The 21,573-nt window shown below is 38.8% G+C and overlaps 1 protein-coding gene across 1 annotated transcript in view; it reads right to left on the minus strand.

The window, feature by feature from the left end:
* Window positions 1-21,573, minus strand: part of LRP1B (LDL receptor related protein 1B) — a gene marked incomplete at its 5' end in the record, with an annotated part of 885,246 nt that overhangs the window by 676,518 nt on the left and 187,155 nt on the right. Inside the window, one exon of the mRNA XM_084642729.1 lies at window positions 6,484-6,646. Coding sequence (XP_084498855.1) covers window positions 6,484-6,646 — 163 coding nt within the window. The remainder of the gene's footprint in view (window positions 1-6,483; window positions 6,647-21,573) is intronic.

The following is a 21,573-nucleotide window of genomic DNA, read 5'->3' on the forward strand; positions in this document are numbered from 1 at the left end:
CACATATATACATTATATGTGGGTGTATAGAATTATGTATATTGAAATGGAAAAAAAAAAACCACACCAAACAACAGATGTGTATAATCTTCTCTCCAAGGAAAAACTATACCTCCCAAGAACAATGATCTCCTGCTATCCTCTTTCACCTTCCCCACTGCCCAGTAGGGGGTGGCTTATGCCCTGTAGTATGAGGGATTATATACCTCTGTTTTTATTCTAGTTAATGCAACTGTGTATGTTCTCATCATCCATATAAATTATCTAATTCTTCTTCAAGTCCTACTAAGTAAACTCTTGCCCTCCATAGCTTGTGGCAGTATGCATTGTTTAATAAAATAAATAAATAATACTATCTAGCTCTTATATAGGTTTCAGAGTAACAGCCGTGTTAGTCTGTATTCGCTAAAAGAAAAGGAGTACTTGTGGCACCTTAGAGACTAACCAATCTATTTGAGCATAAGCTTTCGTGAGCTACAGCTCATTTCATAGGATGCATTCATCTGATGACTTTCCACAGTATGCATCCGATGAAGTGAGCTGTAGCTCACGAAAGCTTATGCTCAAATAAATTGGTTAGTCTCTAAGGTGCCACAAGTACTCCTTTAGCTCTTATATAGTGCTTTTCATCCATAGATCTCAAAGCACTTGACAAAAGTTGATGAGTTTCCTTAACTCCAGTTTACAGATAGTAGTTACAAATTACAGAGAGATTAAATGACTTTCCCAAGGTCATATAGCAGACCAGTAGCAGAGTTGGAAACAACACATGTCTTCTGAGTCCCAGTCCAGTGTTCTATCCATGAGGCCACATTTTTTTCAGTTTTAAATGCATTGCCTTTCAACTAAATTAAATGTTCAAGGCAATTACAGGTGTGGTCTTATGAATATGCTACTTGTACAAGGGAGGAATTAGCTGGAGTTCCTGGAAAAAAAATACTCCCCGTGCACAGCAGCAGTACATTCAGAGGACCATGACTACAAATTAAACCATGAAAACATAATGCATACTTGTTTCACATGAAACAAAAGCATCAGATCTACACCAGTTTGCAAGAGAGAAGATGAGGGACAACAGTGACAGGTATAGCTTGTGTTTCTCGCCCAGAAAAGAAAGGGGTCCCTTCAGTACTATTTGTCAGTTCTATGAGCTGGTGGCAGAAGCAGCTAATGCTCTCGTTCTGATGGAACTGGAGAGGCAATGTACTATTATAAAACATTTTTCTCCATTTTTTTCCTGCTCTTTAATTTATTTTTTTACTAGGACTGTTCTCTTTTTCTCCCCCAAATATATCCATCACTGACAAATTTAAATTGTTTACAAAAAAGTACTCATAATATATGATACTTAATTTTCTCCTTTGGTAAGTGCCCCATAACACAAATCCCAGAGCTACATTGTAAAATGTATTCTTCTTTTGGAAAGTAATTGAAATAGAAGATAAAGGGCAGTCCTGCACAAAGCCTACAAGGTTAAATAATTGTTTTCATTTTTTATTAGTATTTCCTCTTCTGTTGTTTGTTTGTCTGGAGAACTCACTTTTCACACTGCATTTCTAGAAGATACATGCAGGAGTAAACTAATAATGGAAGACATTTCTCATGGTGGAAATGCTTACCTCCCAACCAAAATCAACACATTTAACACAAGTAATGCAATAATTCCAAATAGAAGGAATTTGATGGCTCAACAGGTAGCATGATATCAGAGCCTTTCATTTCTAGTTCGAAAGCTCAACTCCTGCATCACTCGGTAGTGAATGAAGGCTTTGGCACTTTCAGCATCATATGTGAAATGAGTTTGGTGGTCCCAGTCCACTTCCAAGTGCACAGATGATCATATCATAAAAACCACTACAACTGGTATGCTTGTTGACCATCTCACCAGCGAAGCAAATAATTTAACAGACAAGATGATTCAACCATTCTCTCACTCCTAGAGATGGTCTTCTCCAAAATAGGAAGGAAACATCCTGGCCTGGACAGCATGAGACAGTTTTTGCCCGTGTTGTGCCTATAGCTGTGAATCTGTCAAGGTTTTCTGGTACATAGTACAACAATTAAAACTCACAAAAGCAAAGCACAAAACCCACAAAAGCAAAGAAGAAAAAAGTTTAAGCTAGACAGTAAGACCCCTATGGGAGTTTTCGCAAAAAGAAAAGGAGTACTTGTGGCACCTTAGAGACTAACCAATTTATTTGAGCACGAGCTTTCGTGAGCTACGGCTCACTTCATCGGATGCATACCGTGGAAACTGCAGAAGACATTATATACACACAGAGACCATGAAACAATACCTCCTCCCACCCCACTGTCCTGCTGGTAATAGCTTATTACCAGCTATTACCAGCAGGACAGTGGGGTGGGAGGAGGTATTGTTTCATGGTCTCTGTGTGTATATAATGTCTTCTGCAGTTTCCACGGTATGCATCCGATGAAGTGAGCCATAGCTCAAGAAAGCTCGTGCTCAAATAAATTGGTTAGTCTCTAAGGTGCCACAAGTACTCCTTTTCTTTTTGCGAATACAGACTAACATGGCTGTTACTCTGAAACCTGTCATTATGGGAGTTTTGCTATTGATAAGTTCCTCTGCCCAGGGCAAGGATTCTGCATCTAGCATAGTTCCAAGCACACTGTCCGTACTTAATAGTATTAATATTAATACATTCAACAGTTAGGTATTTGCTATGACTGGAAAACAGGTTATGAGAGCAAATACACTGAAGATCACTGCAATTTGGAGAATTTCTTATGGGAGCACCTACATAATATTTTATGGGAATAGTGTAGGTTTTATATTAGAATATAAAATTATATGTTTTGTAATTATATGTACCAGGTGTATAAATATCAGCTGCTTTTAGACAGTAATACACACACTTGTATGTGCCTCAATCACTTGGTGCTCAATTTACAATACACTTCCATATATCTGTACCTTTTATGAGTTATTATACAATTTTCAATAAAGACAAAATAAAACCAAATCATTATGAGACAGATAAGAATACAATATTATGATACATTGACATAGAAATACTACTTTGATATTGAAGTAATTAAAAATATATATTTAAAATATTAGCTTGAAATACAGGAGAAAAAAGAAAAGCATGCCTCTTGGCCATTCAGAGATACCACCAGAAGAGCAACAGCACCCATGTAATCATAGATTCACATGGCCTTTCCTCTTGGCTGGCAGGAGTATAAAGAAGCTGGCAATGGAGCATGGGTCTGCTAGGGTAGTTGTTCCCAAACATTTCACTAAGGTAATCTGCATTTTGTCTTTTTTGGGATTACCCTTGCTCCCCCTTCCCCTTCCCTCTCCTCCCCTTCCCAGCCTTACCCCTCAGCTCCCTTTCTCTTGCTCTCCCAGTCCTCACCCCTCCAACAGCCCCAGCCAGCCCCTCATCCCCATGGCCAGGCCACAGTAACTACCAGGCTACTGCATGAACACTTGCTTGCTTCAGCGTCTTTCTCCGTGTTGTTGCTGCTGCCCAGATCCAGCTGCTCACAGGAAATGAGAGTGTTGGCGGGGGCACTTTTGCGGACAAGGACTACAGACCACCAAATAACAATGCATTTCAAGTTACTTCAATATAAATCTGAGGCTGGATCTTTAATTTAATTAGCAGTGTGTGCTGTTTTATTTTTACATCAGCAAATAAATGTTATAACTAACTGATGCCACAAATAGGTAATGTTCGCAATATTAGTATTCTGAATGAAAAGACTGCTATATTACGCTACTGTACATGGTATTGAAAGTGATGCTATTCAATAATGGGGTGATGCCCTTCATCTCTTCCCATGCCCCATAATGAATCTGCAGGAGAGCGAATAGAGCTTGAGACTCTACTAACTTTTCCGATGCTCCTCTCCACCTCAGAATGCCACTAAAGGAAGCCCTGGGTCCAGGGATTCCACTCTGCCAGTGGAGACTATGGCCCCAGTGGAGACTATGGCCTCTGCATGGATCTTCTAGGATCTGAAGATTCCATGAAGGAATCTTCCATGGAAAGCTGAATCCTTCTTCGTTCCGTGGGAGGAAAAGAACCCCCTTTCCCACTGCTCATGTAACCATTTGGGGGAGATGTCTGCAAAGGGAACTTTAGAGTTTTCCTCCCTGCTAAGACTCCCACCTGTGGTTTCTTCCATTAGAGGACACAAGTTGACCCTATAGCATTAAAAGAAATGTTTTAATGTATTAATTAGATTAAGTCTTCACATAATTATTTAAAAAATCTAAAACTGTTAAGACACTGTTTATTTTTGCACCAGAAATATATAAATGTTATGACTAATAGACTGTCTTCTGTATTGTATTATTTAATACAGTAAAGCACTTTGGGATACAGTAAAGGGTTATGCGATACTGTATGAAAGATGCTGTACAAAATCAAGTTGTATTGTGTATGGTACCAGTTGGACCACACTTGGAACACTGCAAACATTTTTGGCCTATGTTTGTGTGGAGGGTGAAAAAACACAACAGTGGGAGTGAAACTGTTTCGAGGAATAATGGGATGGACTTAAGCAAAGGAAAAGACAGTGGAATGTTCTGACAGTGGAACTGAGAGAAGCTTTGTTGCTTAAAAAAATATTTCATTGTAGTTTGAAGTCAGATTTAAAATGTAAGGAAACTTCCTGTGCTTGCAAGAGGGATGGATAAGACAACCTACAAAATAAATACGATCTCTTATGTGTGTAATTGAGAAAAATGTTCTTGAAAGTAAGTATAGAACACCCATACAACGTACATGTACAATATACGTGACTTCAGTGTACAGAACACTCATTAAATATAAAAAAGTTAATACCCTATTCCAATAAATGATACATGACAGAATTATATTTAAACAGCTATCAAAGCCACAGGAATCCTTCAGAGACTAAGTGCAAACACCATGAGGCTTTTCTACTCTGAAACTCTTTGCAAAATTGAGGACCTTTGATATCATGACAGTGAAAAATGGGAAGGGTAGAGGAAAGAAAGATATTGATGTTCAAAGGGAGATTTGTTAACATATATGATATTCCTGTATGACAGTTTTGTTCCAAAAAAGATCTGTGTTCTTTATTTCAAGGAAAATAATTCAATTCAATTCCGATGTTTTTGACAGACAAGATTATTTAATAACTATTTTGGAATTCAACTAGCAAATCCAGCACAAAAGATGTAAGCAAATGTAGTTGAAAAGGCTGCTGTTAGCCCATTTGAAAACCTCCAGTTCTTTCTTATGAGAATTACTAAACAAATCGGTTTAAATACAACTTCTTTCACTAATGTCTTTTTGAAACATCACTGCAGTCAGACTGAGTCAAGTTTACCATCTGTTGCCAATAGAAATACAGCTATATTCAGGAATTATATTATACAGCTTCCTTTGCAAAGTTTACATGCAAGCTGTTCTTGTCAAAATTAAGCCCATTGTGATGATGCATCTTAATATTCTATCAGGATTTAAGTAAAGAGTAACAAAAGTCCACATATGGATGACAAGCTGTTTCTTCAGTAAATATTTTCCTATTTATTGAGCAGAGGCTTATGGCAGTTTAGGACATATTCCACCATTCATTTCATACTGAACTACCTGCAGACTAATAAAACAATAACGAGGACAAAACAGCCACTCCAAAAACCTCATTGAAATTTACATCTTAAACAACAGTTCTTCCATGCTCAGTGATGCATCCTACTTCATCATTTTGCTTGAAAACTTTTTCTAGCTTGTAGTGGTTATAAGGTAAAGGGTTTTTAGTGGCCAGTATTTTAACTGAGGTTTTCCTCCCCAAATGATTCCAAATGTGTTTATACAACAAAAATGCAAATCCAGACTGTTTATATATATATTTCACTTACTCCCAATAGGAGCACATGAAGAGAGTCTGGTGGCTTGGATCTGCTCCTAAACATATTAGTGATGAGGTCTTAATGCCCCTACAGACTAGGGAGTAAAATATAGGAAGATGTTTGTGACATTCCTTTTCTTTATATTCTAAAAAGGGTTAAAATTTACTGGAGAAAACTTGTGAAGAGCTAAGTTATTTTTCCATTTCTCCTGCAATATTAAAGTTACAAAAAACATATACTATTATTAAAATGGTTCAGCAATTACTTGGGACAACTGAAGCAAGCCTGTTCAATGTACACTTTGCCTACATATATATTATTGTTGTACCTATTTTTTACAACAAAATAAACAGCTCAATAAATAACTGTAAATATTATATCTCAAAACACCTGAATGAAATGGGTGTATTATTTACTCTCCTAGAGAGAAGTAGCATTCTTATCACATTGGGAAGTTTTAAGGAAGTTTCATGAGCTAATAATTAATCTGTCATTTAAGGTTTATATTAGGTAAATGTGTGGCCTGAAAAGCACAAGCACTGAAATAAAACATAAATGTTTTAGACTTTTTTGCATGCATGTATGCATTGTATAATTTAACAAACTTGTTATGTGAACAATACTCTTACCCTGATGTTGGATCAACAGCTATTGCCTTAGGGTTCTGAAGATCAAGATCAATCAGGGTAATGCACACAGTTCCATTGTGATTACACACAAAGATTCTGTCATTGACATGATCCACAAAATACAAATTTCCAGTGAGCCAGTCGATTGCCATTTGTTGTACATCTGCCAAAGGAAAAAATGAGATTATTAAATCAAAAGTGCAAATGCAATATGAATAACTGAATTGTTGCCTAATCCATCGAAACAGATGATGTAAAATTTTAAAGAGCTCAAGATGTTGTTATGATTGGAATATATACAATGACTTTCATTTATTCCCATGGCATATAATAAGCAATTCAGTTCTTGTGTTAAATACTAAGAATGGTGAATGACTTAGTATCTGTCCTGATAGCTTTGTTCCCTTTTAAGTAGGGAAGACCCAAGTACAACTACAAAGACTTTTCAAATATATGAATTTATCTCAGCTGGGTCAGGAATTCTGATTCAGACTCCTCTATTTTAAACTGGGACACTTCCATCATTTTTAATGTTTTGCCCAGAAGCGACATCTCTGCATGAGGGTGCTTTTATGAAATATAGAATACCATGACAAATACAGATATGGGTAGCTGTGTGCTGACAGAATTACAGATCCCAGTGGAGCAGCAGGTTTCACGAAGTTACCACAGTTTTCTACAGAAAAATTTGTGTGATGGAAGATGTAACATATACAACTGTGGCTCTTGCTCTATATTGTTTATTTAAAGATTAAATTAAAGAAAAATTTTTTGCGGTAAGTTTAAAAACCCACATGTAAGTTGCAAAAAGATGAAAAAGTCTATTGTATATAAATGAAAGAAGTTATGTATTTTAAATGAAATTCCCTTCCTAAGATTCTGAAAAATCTGAGCTGTAGACCTTCGGGTTTTGCAGCCAGAGTGGGTTACATCGGGGGGAAAAAAGAAATTCAAGTATACTATGGATTTATAATGAGATGGTTCTTTTAAATCTTTGTTTATGGTACTTGTCACTGACCCCTGGCACAGAAACCAGGAGTTCTGCTTTCTCATTAAGGTGATAGTTATTTCACATTTTGTTACATTTTAAAAACAGTGACTATATTTTTTTTTCTCTGATGGAATCCTTGAAAGAATTTTCAGATTTTTGTTTTAAAGCCTGTGCAGTTTCCCTTAGATACAGTTAAGAACATAAGAACGGCCATACTGGGTCAGCCCAATGATCCATCTAGCCCAGTCTCCTGTCTTCCAGCAGTGGCCAATGCCAGGTACTTTAGAGGAAATGAACAGAATAGTCAATCATCGAGTGATTCATCCCATGTCATCCGCTCCTAGCTTCTGGCAAAACAGAGGCTAGAGACGCTCATGGTGTTGCACCCCTGCCCATCCTGGATAATAGCCATTGATGAATCTATCCTCCATGAACTTATCATATGATTTTTTGATCCCTGTTATAGTTTTGGCCTTCACAACGTCCTCTGGCAGAAAGTTCCACAGACTGACTGTGTATTGTGTGAAGAAATACTTCTTTTTGTTTGTTTTAATCCTGCTGCCTATTAATTTCATTGGGTGACTCCTGGTTCTTGTGTTATGTGAAGGAGGAAACAACACTTCCTTATTCATTTTCTCCAAACCAGTCATGATTTTATAGACCTCTATCATATCCCCTTTTGGCGTCTCTTTTCCAAGCTGAGAAGTCCCAGTCTTTTTAATCTCTTCTCATATCCATATCCCTAATCATTTCTGTTGTCCTTCCCTGTACTTTTTCCAGTTCTAATACATCTTTTTTGAGATGGGCCAACCAGATCTGCATGCAGTATTCAGGAAGTGGGCATACTGTTATGATATTTTCTGTCTTATTATCTATCCCTTTGCTTATGATTCCCAACATTCTGTTAGCTTTTTTGACTGCTGCTGCACATTGAGCAGATGTTTTCAGAAAACTATCCACAGTGACTCCAAGATCCCTTTCTTGAGTGGTAAAAGCTAAGTTAGAATAGACAGTTGTGTCTACTCTATTCAGCCAAATAGCAGGAGCATGGAGAAGCTCTTATAATAAAGACACTTTTATTTATTTGCACTCAAATTAATATTTCTGAGTCTTCTATTGTTGTTATCATCTTGCTAAAATTGTAATGTCATTTATGACACTGGCAGCATGAAATTCTTCCGTAAGACAATTTAAACCAGTTCCTAACCTGGTTTCATTATAATAAAATAACTTTATTTTCTTAAATATTTTAAATTTTAAACACTAAAATACTTTACATTTTAAAATTAATTTGCAATGCCCTATAATGGGCTCCACACTGTTTGTAGCAGAAGCGGTGTCCTTTTCAGCAAGAAAGTTATCACCAACACATTGGCCACAAATGGAAATTGTAATTAAAATTGCATTTCACAAGATAAGAATTGTTTCCCTCTTGTTTGTACCTTTAGATTTTTGGTTTAAGAGCAGTGGGTAGAGTTTTCCTTGAAACAGATGTTCAACTGTTCACCATAAATCTATTTACTGTATCAGGGTATGTAATATGAACTTGACTCAGACAGACAAATTGAAAACAATTTGAGTCTGTGGCAATAAGTGGAGGTTTATGAAATATGCATTTGCTGAAATACTTAAAATAGACATGAAGAAACTTGTATTATCTTTTGAAGGACTGATAATATATACAAGACTTTATTCAATAAAACATCAGGAACAAACATTGGCTGTATTCCATTACAGCCATCACATTGCACAGTTCACTGCTCTCACTTCTACTCACATCTTCTCTCTCCACCTAATACTTATTTTCCTTTTAATTCAAAGCTGATATTATACCCCTCTCCTTATGAGGACAAGTATTATAGGGACATAAGAATTACCATTTGAGAACAGAGGACTGTTCCATCTAGTCCAGTATATTGCCTCCAGTAGTGGCCAATGGCAGATGCATTAGAGGAAGACCTAAACCTCCTGAGGGTACCTAAATGTTATATACCAGGGGAAAGAAGGGGCTATTTTTCTTACTCCATGTAGGATATAGCATATGCAATGAAAAATATGAGTGAAATCCTGGCCCCACTGAAATCAATGACAAAACTCCCACTGACTTCAATGGGGTCAGGATTTCACTCTATAGATAGATATTGGAGCCTTTATGTACAATTTTCAAAAGTGCCTAAATCCCATTTTCTGAAGTAAGTTTTAGGCACTTAGAAGCACAAGTCCCATTTACTGAGAATGAAAATTAGGATTCTAAGTTCCTAAGTCAATTCTGAAAATGGAATTTAGTCTTCTAAATCACTGAAGCACTTTTGAAAATGTTGCCCTTTGTAATTTTATATTCACTTGAGTAACTGTGGTATTATATAGTTATATGATTACTTAATCCTATTTTTAAAAAGTTATTAAATAATTGGCAACAATTATTTCCTATGGATGTGACTTCTCCAGGTAAATTAGGTAATGCATGGACAAGTAGATGTTTTTTCCTTTATTAAAAATAGCTTTTAAATAATACTTGCATATATCTTAACACAGCTAGTCAAAAAAAATCAAGAAATTAACAAAAAAAAAAGGGGGGGCAATCTTTCATGGAAATGTTCGTGATAAGTTTTCCTGTTTTGTGATCAGCTCTACTCATTCACATTTCACAAGAAATGGCAATAGATGGCCATTTTATAGTGAAGGCTAGAGGTTAAAACAACATGGATAATGTAGCAAATTCCACATCAGAAAGAAATGGTCACAGTTGAGGCTGCTTGAGAATCCAAGAGATGCCAAGCAATAGAGTAGAACAAACACTGAGGGCTGTTAGCATTTATTTTCATGCCCTTCCTTCCACAATATGGAGCCCCTGTGAGGAGCTGTGCAAGAGCAGAGGTTCCAGTTGCAAAAGCCATATGTAACAGGTGGACAGATTAGAGGACTCTCCAAAGCAATACAGGGATTCTCTATGGGGAAGCCCTAAACTTGGGCACTAAAACCTTCCACAGACATGCAGAGTAATGATTGCTGATGCAGGCAGTCGACCTTGTCAGGATATAAAAGAGAATGGAGATGCTCTGCGGGGCAAAGGCAACTCGGCTCTGAGTTATAGAAGTCCTTCAGGGAGGTCCTAGAAGCACCTAGTTTTCGGACAATGCTTATGCAAAGGTTTATGTTTTGTTGTCATTTAAGTTATTTTACACCACACTTCCGAAGGGTCAGTGACAGATGGGAGAGCCTGTGCAAAGGGTTAGGTCCTCTGCAGAGCTCATGTCATACTCTAAGAGCTACTAGGTAGGACACAAAATGTTCCTTTATTTTAAAATGACTCTAACTCTGGATACACAGTCTGAAATGTCTGAATAAAAAAAAAAGGGAAATTAATCTTTGCCCCCATCCAGTGGCTTCTCCACTGGTGTCCCATTACCTAACTGCTGCCCTCTGCTGCTCTCCAATTGCTGCACTCTCTCTCCCCTAACTGCCGAAAGAACCCTTCCCTTTCATTTACCATTCGGCTCTGTTTCTCTGAGGAGCAGTCTGTTGCTGTCTACATCAGGACTAGAAGAAGCTGTTCTTTGTAAGCTACTGCAGTAGTCATTGGCTGCTGACTGGAGCAGCTGAAAGCAGACAGACAGCTTATAGGGAGTCACTAGCTGCATGTGCCAGCCCCATTCAATTCAGTAGGTCAGTAGTGAGGGTGGGACAGATCCGGGACATCATGGTAACTGTCCTTGCACCCAAAGTTGCTTTCTCCACCATCTCCCCTCCTTTGCGGCCTCTCACTTTGGAGTCAGAGAGAGACAGACGGGGGTGAAGAGCAGCAACTTTGTTGACATTTGGCTGCTGGAGATGCAAGCTCTTGAACCCAGAATCCACTACATTTAGCAATGTACCTGGCACACCTTAAAAAAATAATGCTATAGCAGGGAAGCTGGTTATTATTGGAGGAGCTGTGGATATGGGTTTTTGAGAGTGGGAAGTTTTATAGGAGAGGAGGGGGCAGAAATCAGAGGAAGATAATAACAAGGCTGCATTCACACACATAAATGTGTTACTCTGAGGACACATTGAAAACAAAGAAGGCATAATCACACAGTATCAATAGGGGAGGAAAATTTTCAGAAGAGCCACATGCACACATGCCTCCTCAGAGTGCAGCTGCCGGAAAAGAGTAAGAAATCTCCCACTGTACAACGTCTCCTCTCTGCTGAACTATGCACCTTCTAATATAAACTCTCTGGGTCATTATATCACTTCTATCTAATAGCAACCTGGAAATTCAGTGCACTTTAGCAACTGCATTTAATATCTACAAACATATGTTGTGTATTTTGTGTGTTGATGGATCGGTTGCTCTTTTTGTCTTTTGTCTACTTTTTTGTGCTACATGCCCTGTTTGTAAATTATAGCTGGTAAATTGCTCACAAGAGAAAAAAGTTGTAATGAATTACCAAAATTCACCTAACTCAAAAAACTTAATTACACACTTTATTAAATACATTAAAAAGCCTCTTAACTAGTAGATGCATTTTTTTATGACTGAGGCTTTTAATCTCTTCAATTTTGCTATCACCAAAGAACTAAAAGTCACATTAAGCCACTTTTAATTCTTCAGCTCTGTAGTTACCATGCAAGTTGCCTTTTAGTTACCTTTTAGGGCTGCTGTCTTGTTTTTAAATATATTTGAGAACATACTTTGTACTAAAGAAATTACTAAGTAGGTTCAACAGCATGAGTCTAAATGTATAGATTAACGCCTACTTCTCTACAGAATGATTATCACATACACCTTTTTTACGTAATTAAACATTTTTTCCAGTTGCATACCCCAGGTGCACAGCTTCAGATAGCTCCAAAAAGGAAAGTCTTTCCACTGAAGGCATCTATATTTGGACATACATACCTGAAATTTCTTTCCTTTTTAATGGTAAAGACACTTTTCCTAGAAATTTTCTGAAAAAAAAATCATCCTTGCTTTTTCACTCTCCAGAAACAAATACACTCAATTTCCTATGAAGGACTCTTGAAAGAATAGTACAACAGACATTTCTTATATTCAAAATATTATTGAAGTTCATGAATATAGGTGAGGGCAAATTTTGGCTCAAAGTGTATTTATTACCACATTATGATAACTTTATTGAGAGAGAGATGACTGTTGTGTAAACTAGTGTGAAATATTGGACTGTAAGGATATGAAAGGGTTGTGCAGATATTGCGATTTATTACTTGCACAGTTTATCATAGAATCATAGAACTGGAAGGGGCCTCGAGAGGCCATCTAGTCCAGTCCCCTGCACTCACGGCAGGACTAAGTATTATCTAGACCATCCCTGACAGGTGTTTGTCTAACCTGCTTTGAAAAATCTCCAATGATGAAGATTCCACAATCTCCCTAGGCAATTTTTTCTAGTGCTTAACAACCCTGACTGGAAGTTTTTCCTAATGTCCAACATAAATCTCACTTGCTGCAATTTAAGCCCATTGTGTCTTTTCCTATCCTCAGAGGTTAAGAACAACATTTTTTATCCCTCCTCCTTGTAACAACCTTTTATGTACTTGAAGACTCAAGTCTTTTTTTCCAGACTAAACAATTTTGTCCATTTTTTAAAATCTTCCCTCATAGGTCATGTTTTCTAGACCTTTAATAATTTCTGTTGCTCTTCTCTGGACCCTCTCCAATTTGTCCACATCTTTTCTGAAATGTGGTGCCCAGAACTGGACACAATACTCCAGCTGAGGCCTAATCAGCGTGGAGTAGAGCGGAAGAATTATTTCTCGTGTCTTGCTTACAACACTTCTGGTAATACATTCCAGAATGATGTTCACTTTTTTTGCCACAGTGTTACACTGTTGACTCATATTAAGCTTGTGGTCCACTATGACCCCCAGATCCCTTTCTGCAGTACTCCTTTCTAGGCAGTAATTTCCCATTTTGTATGTGTGCAACTGATTGTTCCTTCCTAAATGAAGTAATTGTATTTGTCCTTATTGAATTTCTCCGGTTTGTCCAGATCATTCTGAATTATAATCCTATTCTCTAAAGCACTTGCAATCCCTCCCAGCTTGCTATCATCCACAAACTTTGTAAGTGTACTCTCTATTCCATTATCTAAATCATTGATGAAGATATTGAACAGAACTGGAACCAGAACAGATCGGTGCGGGACCTCACCTGTTATGCCCTTCCAGAATGTCTGTGAACCGCTGATAACTAATCTCAGGGAATGGTTTTCCAACCAGTTATGCACCCACCTTATAGTAGCTCTGTCAGGGTTTCCTCCCCACTCAGAACTCTAGGGTACAGATGTGGGGACCCACATGAGAGATCACCTAATCTTATTTCTACCAACTTAGGTTAAACACTCCCCAAGGCACAAATTTTCCCTTGTACCTTGGATTAGGTAATGCTGCCACCACCAAGTGATTTAGACAAACTCAGGGAAAGGACCACTTGGAGTTCCTACTCCCGCCAAACCCCCTTTCCTGGGGAGACTTGAGAATAAACAAGATGAGCACAGACCAACCTTGGGTTGTTTTTTTTAGGACACACACCCCCCCATCAGATTTTAAAAGAAATAGAACTTTATTAGAAAGAAAAAAGGTAAAAGAAGCACCTCTGTAAAATTAGAATGGAAGCTAATCTTACAGGGCAATCAGATTTAAAAACACAGAGGATTTTCTTCTGGGCCAAACTTTAAAGTTACAAAAAGAAAACTAGTAATACACCTTCCTCTCAGCACAGAGAAAATCACAAGCCAAAACAAAAATAAGCTAACACGTTCCCTTGCTAGTACTTACTGATTCTAATGGAATTGGATTGCTTGCTTCCTTGATCTGTGTCCAGCAAGCACACAGAACAGACAGACCAAAACCTTCCCTTCCCTGCCCCGCCCCGATTTGAAAGTACCTTGTCCCCTTATTGGTCCTTTTGGTCAGGTGCCAGCCAGGTTACCTGAGCTTCTTAACCCTTTACTGGTAAAAAGATTTTGTGCCTCTGGCTAGGAGGGATTTTATAGTACTGTGTACAGGAAGGTTGTTACCCTTCCCTTTATAATTATGTCAAGCTCCATCTAGGTTGCATTTCCCTAGTTTGTTTATGAGAATATCATATGAGACAGTATCAAAAGCTTTACTAAAGTCAAGATATACCACATCTACCACAAGATAAGGCTTGTAACCCTGTCAAAGAAAGCTATCAGGTTGGTTTGATATGATTTGTTCTTGACAAATCCATGCTGTTACTTAGCATCTTCTAGATGTTTGCAAATTGATTGCTTAATTATATGCTTCATTGTCTTTCCAGGTACAGAAGTTAAGATGACTGGTCTGTAATTCCCCAGGTTATCCTGATGTCATCAGAACTCTAAAATAGCTTACATTTCATGTTACATATTGTGTGTTTTTAATTCCAATTGTTTGTAAACATGTATAGTCTTTTATAGTGCATGCATTGCTCTTAATATAAACATACTAATTTCCATTAGAAATAAGACTTTCAAAAGGAAGTGTGAGCTCACAGGAAATGGAAAAAAAATTACTCTATATCTTTTTATTGGTACTTTATTGTCATGAAGGACTCAGTAAAAGCAAAAATATCCAGTGCACTAAATATTGCATAGAGGGCTTTGATTTTGCCACTGCAAGTAAGAAAACTAACAAATTGTCTCTGTCCAAATGTTTTAGCACAAAGTCCATTTTTTCTTGACATATGAAGAGGCCTATGTATTTTTGGTACCGGGGCCAAATGATATAACAGAGATTAAGAAATCCTGCAGAAGGGCACATAGTCCTCGTGCAGTTTTTGGTGGGCAAATAAGATTTTTGCAAGGTTTTTTTGATGTATTCCAAACTAAACAAAGCTAACAATTCCTCAGAAATGGGCACATTCTCTTTCTCTTTCTGAGTAATAAATTCAAACCCTCTGTAAATTTTTAAGATAGAAAATCAAGCTTCTAAAACCTCAAAAAGTGCTTAGGGCAGTGGTGGGTAAACTGTGGTCCGCGAGTTGCACGCAGCCTGTCAGGGTAAACTGCTGGCAGGCCACAAGACAGTGTTTACAGTGACCGTCCACAGGCTTGGCCACCCACAGCTCCCAGTGGTGGCGGTTCACCGTTCCCAGCCAATGGGAGCTGTGGGAAGTGTTGCGGGCTGCAGGGACATGCTGGCCGCTGCTTCCCGCAGCTCCCATTGGCCAGGAACGGCAAACCACAGCTACTGGGAGCTACAGGTGGCCATGCCTGCAGACAGTGAATGTAAACACTATCTCACGGCCTGCCAGCGATTACCCTGAGGAGCTGTGTGCAGTCTGCGGGCCACAGGTTACCCATCACTGGCTCAGGGGATTTCCTACCTCAGAACACTGTATGTTGTGAGTGCTATCTGAGGATCCACTAAACGCTGACAGGAGCAACAATCTACATGGCAATTATCAAGGGAAATGTGTCCTTGATTAATGTTTTTAACACTTAAAGATCATTTTCTTTCATAGCTCTAATGCCATCAAAGTGATTTTTCATATCAGCTATAGTATAAGAGCTTCCTTGACACCAGAACTGTGAATCTTCTGTTTCATTTTGGGATTGTGGTTAGATTTATTTCCATTAATCCATATATATTTAGATATAGGTTCTTTTCCAGAACATAGATTATGGAAGTTTGTACCTAAATATTTTGAAGGATAATATAATTTCTTTTTGCCAAAAATATAAGCAAAAACCAAAGACAAGCCAACAAACCCAAAACATGTTGTTTTTTTCCTAAAGCCTGTGAAATGTAATTTTGTAGATGGTGACTCTTCCTCCTGCTGCGCCAAATAAAACTCTAGCACATGTTTTTAAAGAAATAACCGTTTTATATGGGAGTTTAGTAAACAGTAGAACCTCAGAGTTACAAGCACCTTGGGAATGGAGGTTGTTCGTAACACTGAAATATTCATAACTCTGAACAAAACATTATGGTTGTTCTTTCAAAAGTTTGCGACTGAACATTGACTTAATACAGCTTTGAAACTTTACTATGCAGAAGAAAAATGCTGCTTTCCCCTTTTATTTTAGTATTTTATATTTATACAGTAGTGTACTGTATTTGGGTTGGTTGTTTTTTGTCTTGGCTACTGCCTCATTGTGTACTTCCAGGTCCAAATGGGCTGTGTGGTTGACTGGTCAGTTCATAATTCTGGTGTTTGTAACTCTAAGGTTCTACTGTAGATCTTTTGTACTGATTTTGGGAGCGGGAAGGAATTCACAAACAAAATCTGGTTTTTGGCCAGTTTAATATAGTAGTTGATTTTATGTTTTGAATTTTCAATTTGTGTGCAGTTCCTGGTGGGGGTAATAGAGTGTTCATTATGAGAATCAAATGAGGAAGCTATAGAATGTTAGTAAGTCAATAGTGCTGTTCACGTGTAAATGTCTGTATATAAAGAGTAGCACTGGTCAAGAATTTTCTCTTGTAACTTTTTTTTTTTTTATAGAAAATCGGGTTTTGGTTAAACACATTTTTTCACTATAATTGTCTGCTTTGATTGGAAAATGTTGATGTTTCATCAAAAAATGCAAATCAAAATATCTAAATTCAATACTGGCCCCCCAGGGCCTCACAGAAGTTGTAGTTCAGATGCCTCAGGCGTTTCCATTTTCTCTAGGACCCAGGCTCCCTTGTTGGATTACATAGAATCATAGAATATCAGAGTTGGAAGGGACCTCAGGAGATCATCTTGTCCAACCCCCGGCTCAAAGCAGGACTAATCCCCAATATTTGCCCCAGATCCCTAAATGGCCCCCTCAAGGATTGAGCTCACAACCCTGGGTTTAGCAGGCCAATGCTCAAACCACTGAGCTATCCCTCCCCGCCAGGGCAAGGGACTCCTCTGAGGTACTATCCTCCCCTCACCATGAGACGTACTCCAGCCAGAGAGGAAAGCAGGAGCATGAGGTATGCAAACTACAAGTCCCAAGAGGAACCACATTGCCAGCTTCAATTGAAATATTTCAGTTTTAAGCCAAAAATATTCAGGTTTTGGTCAAAATATTAGACCAAAGAGTCAAAATTTTCTACAGGGGTATGAAGTAAGGCTCCTCAGACTCAGGGTGACACTATGGGGTGGCCTAGCAATGGCTATTACCACCACAAAATTTGCCATAGCCACCCTGTAGCAGCGGCTGCTCTCTGGCTGCACAGCTCTGAAGGTGACAGCAGTGCCACAAGAAGGAGTGCTGGAGTTAGATTAGGTGGGGCATTGGGGTCCCCAAGAGCAGCCCCCGGGCTGTGTCCACGCCTGCCAGGGCATGCCACTCAGAATAGGTAGAGGATCTGGGGCTCCCCACAGCTGTACGGACTGACCTACCCAGGCTTCTGGGCCATGCCTCCTTTGGTTGCTGCTCTTCAAGGGCTCTGCCGGCCCCGGAGCTAGGTCCCCCCATCCTGGTGGCTATTTCTAAGCTCTGAGCAGTCGTAGCATGGTGGATAGCTGAGGGGCAACCACATCCCCAACCAGGAGGCAGGCTCTTGGGGTGGGGATGAGAAGAGGAGGAGGCAGGGCTGGAATTTAGGAGGAACAGGGGGCTGGGCTACGGAAAGAGGCAAGGCCTCCTGGGGAACAGGAGCACAGCCCCCCCCCACAACAATTTTCTGTCTAGCCCACACCCAGAAAACGCTGGTGCTACCACTGCTCAGGCTTAATGCAATGGATACTTACTGGAGGTCTCTCCTCTTCAGGAGGCCATCATCCACTAGCCAGACTTCGGTCCTTCTTGTTCAGACCTGTTTGCACAGCTTCGTGTTTGCAGTCTACTCTGAAGTCTAAGCCTGGCACAACTACTGCTGGCCACTCTGCCAGCAACAAGCTGCTTCCCAGCCCAGCTCTTCATCTTTCAGTCCCAGATCCCAAACTGCCCAGCTTTTTTCCCCATAGCCACCTCCCAGGCTGCTGTCCCACAGCTTCCCACTCTAGTCGCTTCAGGGATAGGTCCCCTGCCCTCTGTAAGTACTGCTCTTTCCCAAACAGGAGGGATAATGGAGCCCTCTGGTGACTGCATTCCACAGTGGGAGTTAACAATGTCTAATAAGGAGGCAAAAGGTTAATTACAATAATGTGACATGAGTAGATTCTGCTGAAGGCAGTATCACCCGCCCACAATGTTTAAAGAAGTCAGGCTTCTGAAAGTCATGAGATGGCTTAAAAATCATGACAATCTTAAATAATAATAAAATCTGGGTTCTTACCTTCTAGTTTCTGAGCCTTTATAGTGCTCTTGTTTCTTTCAAATTTTTCTCCATAACTGATAAGGCTGTAAACCTCGTCCCCCACCCCACCCCAACAATGAAAGTTGAGATTCCAGCAGAAATACATCAAATACTGCAAGACTCACAATACAACAGTGAGAGTTCTGGGGATATTAGTATCTATATTTAAAGAAAGAGACAAAAGAATGTATGTGCAAAAGGAATAAATAATTTAATTCAGGAGGAGGGCAAGACACAGCAATTTGGTTGGTGGCTTTATGTTACTGCCTTCAAATTTCACCTCTCAAGATATATTTTTAAATGCATCTTATTAAAAAAGACAGGTCCTTGTTAAAGGAAATGAGCCTCTGTTTTTTTTCCGGATCCAAGAGACATCTAGCATCGATCCCACCAACTATTTAATAGTTGATACACACTGACATGATGCTGCGAGGCAGACTAGACAGGCATTGCCCTATGCTGTGCCTCTTCTCTGGATAGCCATATTCCATAATTATCAATCCTGCACCATTTGCAAAACATTACTTAGATTAATCAAACTCATTTATACATACTGAGCTTCTGACAAATATGCCATGAGTATTATTAAGTCAAATTTATTTCAAACAAACAAACAAACAAAAACTGATGAGAAGTATCCATCCATTTTCTTCTGAGGAATCAGCCCCAAATATTTATTCTTTTTGAGGAAGCAGCTTTTCCAGAACATCACTTTGTTTCAATTTGTATTTGTAAAAAGTTTGGAAAAGTCTAATAAATCAAATTTAAACCACCATTCTTCAGAGCTTCATGAACCTTCACCCTAAATTTCTCAAATGAAATGACATTGTACAGTGACCTTGTTCCCTAAACAACAGGGAATTTAAATTTCAAAAAATTGGGTTAGAATACATTTTAAAGGCATTATATATGTATTCTGTTCAACCCTACAGTCTACTAAGAGGCACTTATTTTTAAAAAATCATTTTTTGTGGGAGGGAGGGGAGAGTTTTAGGTTAAAATGTTCAAACCTAAGAATTTAAAGTTAGGATCCTAACCTATACTTAGGCTCCTAAATAAAAATAGCCAGATTTTAAAAAAGTGATGAACATATGCAAGTCCTGCTGAAATGAGTGGGAGCTGCAAGCACCTTTGAAAAACATGCTTTATATTTAGGTTCCTAAATATGGAATTAGGAAACTAATTTTAGGCGCACAGACTTGAAAATTCTGAGTTTAGCCTTTAGATTAACATGGGAATTTTTATCCTGCCTATGGTGTGATCAATTTAGTAATACCACGAGGCCCAATTTTAGAACTCTTATTTTGAATATTTACTGACAAGCATAGTTCCATTGACTTCAAAGGGACCTCTCCTAAGTGATCACCAAGATGAGTAAAGATTCCACTCTCTGGCCTATGGTGTCACTTAGGTACTCACTTCCACAGACTAGCATCCGTATAACTGAAAGAAGAATCTGGCCAATCAAGCCAATACACTTACTTCTGTTAACACAACTATAGGAGAGCAGATATCTGTATAACTAGGTTGGTTGCACAAAATTGAAGGAACGGGTGCTCTGCACACTTTCTTTAACTCTGGAGAAGCCTTACCAGGTGAACGTTGTTAAGCTTCCTTGTAATGCTTCTCTTAGGCACAAGGCTTTGGCAGGAAAAGTGACTTCTAAATCATGCAGATCCCAGGGATGAATGATAAAAGAAAGCTGCAGCCCCACTATGAAGTGGCCCCTGTGCAGTGGTTCATTCCATACTAGCATGCCTCTTACCAATTTGTGGAGACTAGCATAGAATGAACTACAGCTAACAAATACAGTATGAGCCTCGCAACTATCGAAGAATATACCTGTGAAGGAGTCAATACTGCTTCAAGTGTCAATTCATATCTCCCCCTTCTTTGTAGAGAAATATTTGCATGGACATACCATGAAAGATGTTGTCTGAGCAGAAGGTGCTCAGCCATCACTGCACAGGGGCCACTTTATAGTGGGGCAGCAGCTTTCTTTCATCATTGATTCCTGGGATCTGCATGATTTAGAAGTCACTTTTCCTGCCAAAGCCATCTGCCTAAGAGAAGCATTACAAGGAAGCTTAACAAGGTTCACCTCTCAGTTCCCATCAACTTTGTCCCTGGGTCATGAGTTTTACAATAGGATAGCAGAATCTGGGCCTTATTTTTAAGCATATTTTTAAGTTTATTCATGCTGTGAAATGCTGTCTACCTTTCAAAAAATCAGGTTTCTGGAATGAGCAAAAATGGAACCATTTTCTTTTATGCCTCATTTTTCACCTCTTTTGCCATGAAGCTCTGTAAATGAACTGTGTTTTACAATATGACATGGCGGGTGGGGGATGCGAAACTTGCCAACACAGTGAAATAAGGTAATCCCAAGGGCTAAATATTTTTGTAGGGAGTGAATTTTCTGCTGCCAATCTCACGTCAAAAACAAATGTGAACAGTGGAAAACCAACACATCTCTAATTTCTGCTTTAGTGAGTTTCAAGTGTGTTGCCAAATGATTGTAAACTTGTAATGGGATCCGAGCAGCCTGGCATCTATGCTGAACAATAAAGGCAGATTTATAGAGGTGTAGAGCTATAACAATCTTTTTTTTAAACTGCACATTCAAAAAGCTTTTTATAAATCTGTTGAGACAGTAAATCAGAACTGGTTATTTACTTCAAAGCAGTTAAATCATGGGCAGTTAACCTGAAAATTACAGCATAATTTAGCATCAATAGCTGTCTCATCAAGCATGTGGACTTAAGAGGAAGGAACTGTTGAGGAGAACATGACATGGCTGTGTTAGTTTACCACAGTTGGTTATTCTAATTGGCCTTCCTCAAAGGCGGGAGAGTCTGGCCTTCCACCTT

This window comes from Lepidochelys olivacea, assembly GCF_965140295.1.
Source record: "Lepidochelys olivacea isolate rLepOli2 genome assembly, chromosome: 11".
NCBI classification, from domain to species: Eukaryota; Metazoa; Chordata; order Testudines; family Cheloniidae; genus Lepidochelys; species Lepidochelys olivacea.